Below are 11,899 nucleotides of genomic sequence, written 5' to 3'. Positions count from 1 at the left end.
TATCCCATCTAATATTATTAGAATAGGATTATCCCAATAAAATGATCCGAGTGAATAAATTTGAATGGAGTTAGGGAAATGTTTAAATATTCATAAAAACTTGGTTTTAAGAAACTATATTTAAATACTATTTATATAAAAGCTAGATATAAATTTCGGTTTATCTAAATCATCAATCAAAGGTTAATAAATACATATTTAACCATTATTTAATTAATTCTATAACGATATAAATTAACCTTTATTATAGCAAAATTAAAATCAGCCGCTTTTCTATTGTTTTTAAGAAATTAATTTTATTTTTTTATTAATATATTATTCATTCTTTAAATTTATTAGATAAATATATTTTTATTTTAATATTGACGTGATTTTATTTATATCATATTTTATTAAAATTAAAATTACTATAAACCAAAATATAATTCAAATAATAATAATAATAACATTATTCTGATTTAAAAAGAGTATATATAAACCAAAATACATGTTAGTTATTTATAAAAGATAATTTTTACTTAAATGTCATGAATATTCATATTTGTCTTCATCTTTTTTAAGTGATAGGCCAAAATATGAATCTAAATACGAAGAGATCTTCATTTTTTTTTATAAATAGTGAAAAATAGAATAAATCAGAATACTTATCTTTTTCGTTTTTAAATATCAAAATATAAGAATAATTAATAAACAAAATAGGAGAGTATAAAAATTGTGTATTTAGAAAAAATTCTTCGTAATTCATCATACATCTTCTTATCAATAACTTCTTTAGTCTTGAAAAGCTGTCAGATTTATTGACCATAAAAATAAATATATAAGCGCTTCAAGATTATTCAATTAAAAATTATGTGTAACAAAATCAAAATAAAAATTTAAAAATATTATTTATAAACGTTATTAAGTTTAATTATTTATTTTTAATTAGTATTTAATTTGAAGCCAAAGATAAAAATTTATATTCAAAACACTCTCTATCTTCATGCGTAATTTCAATTGTTAAAAGATATTTTATTTTTCTTTTTTATTTTATATTTAATTTTTTAAATTATCTTTAATTTTATTATATTTTCAAAATTATTAATTTATATTTTTAATTTTTTATTATATCCCTTACAATATCAAACACTATTCTTTCTCTTGCTATTATTCTCTATACACATACATGTCATTGTCTCATCGCCATTATTATTATTATATTACCTTATTCTCTTTTCTCGTTTTTTCCTTCTCTTTCCATCTTCTCTTCACCCGTTCGTAATTAATTATCACCAAGTATGATTATCGCAAGTTTGCAACTTTTAATCTTGTCTATCACTTCTGTTAACTTTTATGAGTTGTTGAAGTTTCGCTAAAAAAAGTGAGACATAAAGTATTTAAAACTTTTACCCAAATTATCAAATTAACTTTTAGAATGTATAAAATTTATAAATTTAAATTAAATAAGATATTAAACAAATTTATTATGTTGTTATTATGCATAACAAAATTAAAATAAAAATTTAGAAATATTATTTACAAATTAATATATCTCCTTACTATGTCAAACATTATTCTTTCTCTTATTATTGTTCTCTGTACACATACCTGTCATTATCTAGTCACCATTATTATATTACTTTGTTCTTTCTCCTTTTTTTCTTCTCCTTCCACATTCTCTTCATCCACCGTAATTAATTATCACAAAGTATTTATATGTTACATCTTTTTTACGATAATCAAATAACCAGTGCTATATGCCAAATAAATAATATTATAGAAGTCAAAATAAATTATATTTTTGTAATATAATTCATTTATTTTAGTTTAATTTAAAAATAAATATTCATGTACTCAAATTTTAAATATAATATTCTGTATAATTAATAATTTAAAATTAAAAAAATAATATTATCCCATATAAAATAATTTAAAAAAGAAAAAATGATTCTAATAAAATATTAGACTTTTCCAATTCATCATTGATAGGTACAGATATATTTAAAAAAAATAAAGAATACCTATGAGATAAAAAAATTAGTTCTTCCTTAGTAAGAGAAAAAGATAGAACACTATCTTTGTACGTGAAATATTAGGGACAAATTAAAAAGGTAAAAGAATAATGAAAATATTAATTGGGTAAGTAAATTAAAGAGAAAAAAATATAGGTGGAAGTTATACGTGAATGTAGTAACTACAGTAAAACTAAATGAAATTTGTAACGATGGATGTGATGAAATCGATGATGTTGAAGGTAAAAAAATAATGGCAGCAAGAAAAATATAACAAAGTGTATTAAGAGGTAAAAAAAAAAGCAGTAGAATGGATGAAATTATAAAAAAAAAATAAAAAAGATATATTTTTTATGATTACAAAAAAAATTCTAATAGAATAATTAGAACGAGGCTAAACTGCTGGATAGACACTATACAAACAAAGACTAACATAAAATTAACAAAATATAATTTAAATGAATACCTCATAATATAATAAGATCTATAAAAAAAAACTATTTATCACCACTTATTAAACATTTGTTGGCTTCTAATTATTCTTTTTTTCATTTTATATATGGCCACAAAAAAATAAAAAAAATAAAAGAAAGAGATTTTGGGAGTAAAGAATTGAATAAAAATTATGCGTGAATTTTTAGAATTGTTAGTAAAATATGTTAGAAAAATAAGTAACTGTAAGATTCAAATAATCTAGGCTCAATACTAATAAGCGCCTACTAAGGCTTCTCTAATGCTCTGCTAGGGTTTATTCTAGCGCCTACTAAGGCTCTTCAACCTAATAAATTTAAATTGGGATCTGATCCAGTTCTGAGCACTGCATTAAGACGCTGCAGTATGGGCGATAAGAGAGAAGAGACTGACTGGAGGAACCAGAATGCAGAAGATCGCCGTGGAGGGGTGGTATTTCCTGGAGAAGAAGATATCATAGAAGGGGTTCAAGCCTGTGCCAATAGCCTGACAGGCAGAATTTTCGCTAATAGACAATTCAGAACAGGCACCACGGAGAATGCGTTAACAGCAATCTGGAGTAAGCCAAAAGGATTCAGAGTTACTGAAATAAAACCTAATGTCTTTCAATTTTTCTTTGATATGGAAGAAGAACTACTGAGAATTGAATAAGGCTCTCCTTGGCTATTTAAAAATTTTTCTTTGTTAAATTCTGGCCAGCATGTAACCAGCAAAGAAAAGTGAGCCATCGGATGAAATCTTACACCAATCTCACACCATTAAAACTATCTTGATAGCTATTTGATGGCTACAAATCACAAAAATTGCTGGCCCCCTAGCATTCCTCGTCAGCAGGAGGTTGACACACATTACTCAAGGCAGTAGGAGAAGCAGTTCCTATATATACACTGTCCTGTTTTAAGCTCCCAGACACACTCATCCCAAAAATTCATAGCATGCTCTCTCAATACTGGTGGGGACAACGAGGTACAGAGAGAAAAATGGTGTGGATCAGCTAGAATACTATGACAAGACCTAAGAAGGAAGGGGGACTAGGGATCAAGGACCTCAGGACGCAGAATCTAGCCTTACTGGGGAAGCAGTTTTGGCGAATAACAACACAACCAAGTTCACTCCTATCTAGAATATTAAAAGAAAAGTATTATCGATATTGCAATGCATTAAAAGCAGATACTAGAAACTCACCTTCATGGGGGTGACACAGCTTACTAGAGGGGCGCAAAGTGGTTGAGAAGGGGCTCTCTTGGAGCGTTGGCACATGCTCAAAAATTAGAATCTTTGAAGACCCGTGGCTTTCACCTCCCTATCCTTTCACTGTCCATCTACAATCAGCTCATCAAGCATCCAACAATTTTCTGGGTTAAAGATCTAATTACTTCAAACGGCCAGTGGAATACAAATATGATTCAGCAAGTTTTTACCGAAGACATTAGTAGCAAAATTTTATCAGTTCTGATTGAAGGTGATAGTGATAAAATTAAATGGGCTTTGCACAGATCAAACACTTATAGTGTCGCTGCAGGATACCAGATTGCCTACAACTTTTTCCACGAGCCCTTGGAGCTTGGCCCTCCAAATTTGCGTCTGAAGGACCTTTGGACATCCCTATGGAAGCTCTCAGCCCCCCACAAAATCCAAATCTTCCTCTGGAAAGCATGCCATGAATGTCTACTAGTCTCCTCTCTTCTCCATCACCGATTCCCGTCCACTAGTGAAATCTGCCCTTGCTGTCACGAAACAGAGGAAATCCAGCTTCATTGCTTGGTTAAATGCAGAGAAACACAAGAAATCTGGGAGCATTTTCAACTCAACTGGTGTTTACCTAGCTCGGAGGCCATTGAATTCAGCTCATGGTGGTTGGCGTTAGTTCGAGGGCATGGTAGAACATGAGGGAACTCGCTGCTGCAACAGATTGCTGTAATCCTTTGGTTGATTTGGAAGGAACGAAATAGCTGGTTCTATGAGGGCACACGCCGCAACCCAGTGGAAGTAATAGCCTCGGCGACGAAGCTAGTCAGAGAAATGAGAGACCTTCCTCATCACTCTCTCCCTTAGTTGCTCTTACCAATGTTTCACTTTTTTCTTTTGATGTTAAATTTGGTCTCTTCAGATGACCTTTTGGGAGATTCCCTTTTGCTTATTTCAGTCATTGTAATGTGGACACCTCATTCTATTTCTTTAATGAAATTTCATTGCCTTTGAAAAAAAAAAGAAATAAGTAACTGTAAAATATTTTTGAATTATGTTAGGAGGGTAATTAAAATAAGAAATAGAAAATTGGACACCAAATTTCATGTATTGGCATTATATATTGTTATAGATATAAATAATAGCGACGCACATGCCATTGCAAAAAACATGCTGGAAACCGCCTCAGTCATGTGAGCTTGAGAGCCATTCTTTGATGGTTGACTTGAATCTCTGGATTTACGACAGTGTAACCATGTTAAGTTGGAAAAATTAGGGAGAAAATGTGATGAACTGGTAAAAGATTTTAGAGAACCAAATGCATCCCTTGATGGCTTCCGATTTGGTGGATTACCATTCTATGATTATGAAAAAGCATGCTTGGAGGCACAATGGGACTATAGAGTTAATGGATTTTACAACAAGAAGCTCCTACAAGCTATGGAGAAATTAAAGAGGAAGAAGCTCAGGTCGCCGAGAATGAAGAAAGATTTGCCAAGAGTAGTGGTGAGTTATCAAGATATGAAAAAGGAGAAGCAGATCGTCAAAATCTTTCTAATATAAAATTATGATATTATATCATAAAATTACTTATCTCAAAAGTTTAAACTGACAAGAAAAAATAAATTAATGATTATATCTCTAATATTTATTATATCCAACTTTATAATATGAAAACAAGTTAAATTTGATGTTTAACTCAGTTGTCTTGTTTTAGACTTTCAAATACTTTATTCAATGATGAGATTCACAGAATAGTGTCTCAATTTTAGTAGGATTAATGAGATTCGAAAAGGAGAATTGTATAGATTAAATGGGATACTATGACAAAACCCAAAAAAAAAGTGGGTTCGGAATAAAAGATTTATGGACACAGAATCTAGCTTTATTCGAAAAACAGTGATGACGAATTACTAAATATCCTAATTCAACTATTTCCAGATTACTAAAGGGCAAATACTTTAGATATAGTGATATATTGAGAGCTGAGTTAGGTAATGTACTTTCTTGAGGGTGATACAGCATTTTGGAGGCCCGAAAAGTAATTGAAAAAAGCTTGTCATGAAGAATAAGCTCTGGATCGTCAGTCATAATTACCTAAGATTCTTGGCTGCCTCCTCCGATGTCGTTCACTGTTCCCTTATCAGGCTTCTAGCAGCAACTGACCCATACTCAATAGAGTCTGTTCTATGTCAGCGATCTAATGACTCTTGAACGAAAATAAAACCAAACACTAATAGAGTCTACCTTCACTGCGGCCATTAGCTCGAGAATCATGTCAATAACACCAGCAGAAGGGGAAGATAAAATTAATTGGATTTGGTCCAAATTAGGAACATATGAGATAAATTCAGGTTATAAAATTGCCTATTCTTTTTATCATCCACCACTTTTTTAATACTCCCAATCTTTCTAAAACCACAAAAATTGAGAAAGTCTATGAAAAATAAAGTTACCTCACAGAATAAAGATTATTTTGTGGAAATATTTACATGAAAAATTTCCGATGATGAATTTATTGCATAGTAAATTTTCAGGCACTCCTAGCACTTACTCTTGCTACCTAATCTAAGAAGAAATTATATGTCATTGTCTCTTTCAATGTCTCCTCTCTGCAACAATTTGGAGATCAACATTGATTAATAAAAATGTGTGGAGCGATCGTTCAGAATCTTTCTCCTATTGGTGGCAGAAAACTTCCATGCGTAAAACTGAAAATCTTGATGAATGCTGACTAAACATATTTCTGTTAGTGTTCTCTTGGAATTACTAAAAGACAAAAAACTGATACATCTTTGACAAAAAAATGAATTATGCAAATCAATTGGCTCAAGACTCCCACAAACTAACAAACGAGATCCTGAAAGCAAGACTTGCTTGAATTTTTGGTTTATTGTATTTGAATGCTTCACTACATTACTTTACTCTTTCGTTACTCTTTCTCTTTATTTCTTTTTGTTTTGGCACATGTGTTGGTGTTATTTGGGAGACCCCACTTCTTTTATTGTTTCTAATTTTGGGTTCTCTATTATTTTTTTAGTTCTAATAAATAATATATATCTTTATAACTTATGTGTATGTATGTGTACATGTGTCAAATAAAAAATTAAAATTAATATATCTATATATCTCATCTTTTATTGTATTCGAATACCTCATCTTTTGTTGTATACCCTATCAGTGGTCGTAGGATATACTATTTAAGTATTTATTAACATATAATTCAATAATAGTCTAACCTTAATATAAATTATCGATATAAAATTGTTAAATTTATATAATTGGTTTACCTTATCAAGTATTAACCAATCTCTTAGCAACTAATCTTTTACCTGTCTCTTTTGAATTTGAAATTTTATGTTAGTTTCTTGTCCTCGTTTTATAGATACAGTATACCATGATTACACTTAATTATATAAGTGATGAGACAGAAAGATGTACCTATCTTCATACTATTTTGTTGCAAACTCCTTACATGGTTAATCAATTAGATATAAATTTAACTCAAAAGTTACCTATTATCTATGCATAATTTATATAAAAGAAAGAGAATTCTAATGGAAATTATTACAGCGGAGATAATCACTCTTCAAAATTTAAAAACCAGAAATCATTAAACATCAAAGCCGTCTTAGCTCAGCGGTAGAGCGCGTGGCTTTTAACCACGTGGTCGTGGGTTCGATCCCCACAGACGGCGTTTTCAAGTTTTTAATCCTCTAAATCCAAATTACCATAACATGATCTAAATCCCATTTTTTTCCCCTTTGGATCTAGAACTAGAAACAATGCTGGATCATAAGCAGAAAACAAGTTCAGTTCTTCAACACATCACACAATTTTGTTCCATATATGGTATTACAAAATTACAAATTTGTAATAGGTACATAATTTCATTATATTCTGTATCTATCAGACACACACCCCCTAGTATTCAATTAACATGAAAAAAGAAAAAGAAAAAAAAAAAAACTAACCCATGATAAGAAGAATATAAATGATTAATGAATCAAGAGGCAAATATAAAGACAGGGCGAAGCATGAGATCAAGAAACATGATGCAGGCGCACGATACCGACAAGAACAACAGCCCGTACACGATCCTAACTCCCATGGTTTTATTTTCTCCTTATGTTATTTGATGGCTGAAAAGAAGAAACAGAGAGAGAGGAGAACATGAACACAAGAGAAGAGTAGGAGACGTGAGAAGAGAGTTAAGAATTGATTTGAGATCCAATAAATGTGTGAGAAAGTGGATAAGGCTCTGTTTCTCTGTTTCAATTTCCCAAACTATGTGAGCTTCCAAATACTGAACCCAACACGGACACGTGTCGCCTTGTATCTATCTACACGTGGAAAGCTTAGCGTACATACATATATCATGTTCTTTTTGTTTTTTGTTTTTTTTTTTAATTATTATTACAATTTTATTTTTCGACAGTCNNNNAATATTTAATATTTTTATTATATAACATTTTTGTTACATTTTCTAATATTACTTTTTTTTTTTTACCAAAGATATGAGACTCGAACCCGTAACCTCTTAATTAAGTATAGGGAGACTATGTCATTTGAGCTATTACTAATTGACAATTTTCTAATATTACTTGAAAATGAATAAGGTTCATTTCTCATTTAACAATGGTAACTTTGATAAAATACAGTATCAGCGCATATGTTAAAAAAATGAAAGTTGGTAAAATAAAGTTAGTGTATATATATATATTTTTTTGAATGTGCTTAAATACAAGTTGTTAAAGTTTTATCTGTCAAATAATTTATAATTATTATTACTTGGGAACATGAATGTTAGAAGTCAATGAGTTATAATTCAAATGGCATAGTCTCCCCACACTCAATTAAGAGGTTATAGGTTCGAGTCTTCTATCTTTGATAAAAAAAAAACATGAATCTTAGAAAGAATTAACAATAATAAAACTTAAATATAAACAAACAAACATCCATGGGTCCATAGCTCAGTGGTAGAGCATTTGACTGCAGATCAAGAGGTCACCGGTTCGAATCCGGTTGGGCCCTTTTTCACTCTTTTTGTTAATATTCACACATGATAATAGGTTAGTCAGCAGGCATAGTTCTACTGCATCTGTTATCTTTTATTAAGACTTAAAGATCAATTATCTACATCTATATATTTATATTAAAACACAAGATATAGTCAGTTTTCTTAAGAGATTTTTAGATGAGAACAAGAATTTCTGCAGAATTGCTTAATATGGAAAGAGCTTGAGAAGTAAACAACCAAAAAAATATTCATGTGCTGTGTTTTCTATGTCTTATCCATTGCTTGCTTAAATCTTGATGCCAATACCGAAAGAATTTAGAAGGCTGATTAATTGGATTTATCAGCCAAATTGATGATTTAGCTTCACAAGAGTGACAGAGTATATTTTTATGTATGAATATGAGAGTTTATACTGGTGTAAATGTGGTTTTTGATTGGTCTAATTTTACTTCTACTTTGCATACTGTTCTGTTATGAACTTTGCTCATTTCCCAAACTTGAGTTTGATTGCAAAATTTACAAAACACTTTACATGAAAAATTGTTTACCTTTCATATATTGTGCAAATGATTAATTTCACCAAGTAGAGAAGAAAAGATAAAAACCAAACGTGACATAGCATAGAAATGAATAATACTCAAGTTTAGATGTTAAAGAGTGTGATTTCTCAAGAAGGCTCTGCAAGCAGGAGATTTTACAGTGAAATTGAAATACATATGAAATGTCAGTATAAGACACCTTCACATCAGAGGTGATCTTTGAAGAATTCATATGCAGAAATTGGTTTTGTACATCACATTTTATTTCGAACGGAATTACAAGGCGCTCGGCAACTTCAACGAGTCATAGGAACTGTTTAAAACATCCATTCTTGCTTCCCTGATTGTTCCAAAAAAGTCTGATGGATATGCACCCAAGTGAACCAATTGGACTCCTGAAATGCAAAATACATTCTTCTCAGCAAACATTAGAGAACGTATTACAAGATTATAGCATACATCTGATTCCGTGTTTGAAGGAAACCCCGAACCCGCTTTCAGGCAAAGCTTTCCAAATGCAAAACCAAACATGCTATTAATACAATCACAAGTTTACCACACACCTTTGTACTCATAATGGCAGTGACAACACAACCTTGCCGTTCTTCACCTACAATGTTGACAAATATTAGGTAGAAGTAAAATGTACAACACAGTTTTCTAATCGGATTATGGATGCCAACTACAACTCCTAGCAAATAAGTTATTAAGTAAACACATTCTAAATTTAAGGATAGGGATAATAATAAACACTTGGTTATTTTGAGAGATGTAAAGGGGAGGGAAATGGAGAAAAAGAAAAAAAAATACAATGGAAAATTAAGGGAAACTTATACCATATAGTTCCCACTTGTCAAACTTCAATAGCCATGTATCCGAACCAATCTGTGAAGCTGACACATCATCCACCCAAATCTTCAATGGTTTTCCTTGGCTGTCACCGTACACCTTCCTCAAAATATTTAGATGGTCCTTGATATGATGCTCAGTACCAGAAGGATGGATAAAAATACCGGTTGGATGCTGCATATTAAAGGAAAGAACAACTTAGAAACTTAAAAAGGTGAGATAAGTGATTTTCAGATGCATCCATGAAATAAAAAGGCACTCATAGATTAATGTCCATTTCAAGTAGTTGAAATTGTTGAAAATATTACAAGAGAAGGAAAGTTCTCCAAAAGAAAAATTTAGAAAAAAATTTCTCAAAATAATCAGGAATCTTTTAAGTTTTAACACAAACAAAACACATGATAAGTCTGCAAAAGTAAAGGATGTCAAACATACAGCAACAGCCTTTAGTCCAGCAAGAAACAGCTCAGTGTCCTCAACTTCTGCACGCCTCCACTTTTCCAGTAACAAGTTGAAGTTCACTACTTCGTGTGCTGGATGCGCATTTTCAATGTCTTTTGTAAGATCTGAAACATCTCTAGGCGAAATGTTTGTGCCTAACTTGAAATGACCTATAGCTTGTATAATCCCGGCTGCACATCGCTCTGAGGCATGAAGAATCTTGGGGTTATTTTTAGCATTTGCAGCATACCACTGCAACAATTCTTCTTGGGCATTGCTTACCTATACAATGAACAGAAACAGATGCACTAAGAAAACAGTATCAATCTTGATTAATAAGGTAAAGCATGACGATAAAATGGATGGAACACCAACCATGACGCCATGGACTCCTGGAATGCTGAACAGCTCAGCATCATTTCCAGAGTCACCACAAACAAGAGTATTAACAGGTCGTTTTCCTTCGCTCTCAAATTTTTTGAGCAGATAAGCAAGAGCTTGACCTTTGCCAGCACCTTGTGGTAGTATATCCAAATCGATTCCTCCACTATATATTATTTTAACATCCAACTGGTAAAAAATGAGGTAACATTATGGAAACATATACAATATTAAATGAGTAAAGATGTAAAAGGAAATTCTGAATTGTACACACAAAGTACATACAAAATCATTTGACAATGAACAAGCTTCCACAGCACTGAAGAAGGCAGCAATTAACATAAAGGAGTTATGGCCTATGGCTTACCCCACGCCCTTTGAGAACCTTATTAAGGGCCTCTGTCACTTGTTCAGCCTTCTCTTTCTTGACATAAAAGCTAACTTTGTGCGGCCTTTGTTCCGTTTCTGCCTGCACTACCAATTATTCCAGATAAGAATCATATCATTCTAAGATGTTAACTCAAAAATAGTTACCACAGAATCAAATAAACCATCATATGCGGACGCCTGAACCGTATCACCTTTTAATCATTTACCTGACGACTAAGTTCAGGAAACTTGCTTGTTTCCTCTATGACTATGTCCTTGTCCCATTTCTGATTCAAAAACTGAACCCAACCATCATCCGGCACCATCGATTTACCATACGTTATCTCGGTCCCTACAGACATTATGGTTATATCTGGAGTTATCATGGGCTTCTCCTTCCTCAACTGTTTGTATAGCGTGGGAGACCTTCCGGTCGAGAAAACTAGCAGGGAATCATGGCGGTAATGCGCTTCCCAAAGCGCATTGAACCTTAAAATGGAAGTGTTCTCAGGGTCATGGTGATCAACCTGCAAAACAAATATACCATAAACAATTCAATTCACACACACCCTCACACATACAAAAGGATTCTTAATGAGAAAAATCAGCAAGTAGATAACTAGAAAACACACCATTGTGTGATCAAGATC

The 11,899-nt window shown here is 31.9% G+C and overlaps 1 protein-coding gene and 2 non-coding genes across 3 annotated transcripts in view; 2 read left to right on the top strand and 1 right to left on the bottom strand.

Moving 5' to 3' along the window:
• TRNAK-UUU lies at positions 7,276-7,347 on the top strand. Its single transcript has one exon. It is a non-coding gene; the product is annotated as a tRNA-Lys (tRNA).
• On the top strand, positions 8,613-8,684 carry TRNAC-GCA. The gene has a single exon. It is a non-coding gene; the product is annotated as a tRNA-Cys (tRNA).
• The window catches only part of LOC107626301 (sucrose-phosphatase 1), a gene marked incomplete in the record, with an annotated part of 3,976 nt that continues 1,345 nt past the window's right edge, over positions 9,269-11,899 (bottom strand). Inside the window, 8 exon segments of the mRNA XM_016329153.2 lie at positions 9,269-9,604; positions 9,773-9,819; positions 10,046-10,232; positions 10,494-10,781; positions 10,875-11,069; positions 11,248-11,349; positions 11,477-11,776; positions 11,882-11,899. Coding sequence (XP_016184639.1) covers positions 9,527-9,604; positions 9,773-9,819; positions 10,046-10,232; positions 10,494-10,781; positions 10,875-11,069; positions 11,248-11,349; positions 11,477-11,776; positions 11,882-11,899 — 1,215 coding nt within the window.

This window comes from Arachis ipaensis, chromosome B02 (assembly GCF_000816755.2).
Source record: "Arachis ipaensis cultivar K30076 chromosome B02, Araip1.1, whole genome shotgun sequence".
Taxonomy (NCBI): Eukaryota; Viridiplantae; Streptophyta; class Magnoliopsida; order Fabales; family Fabaceae; genus Arachis; species Arachis ipaensis.
The sequence above is the reverse complement of the archived record's forward strand: the minus strand, read 5'-3'. Positions and strand labels throughout refer to the sequence as shown.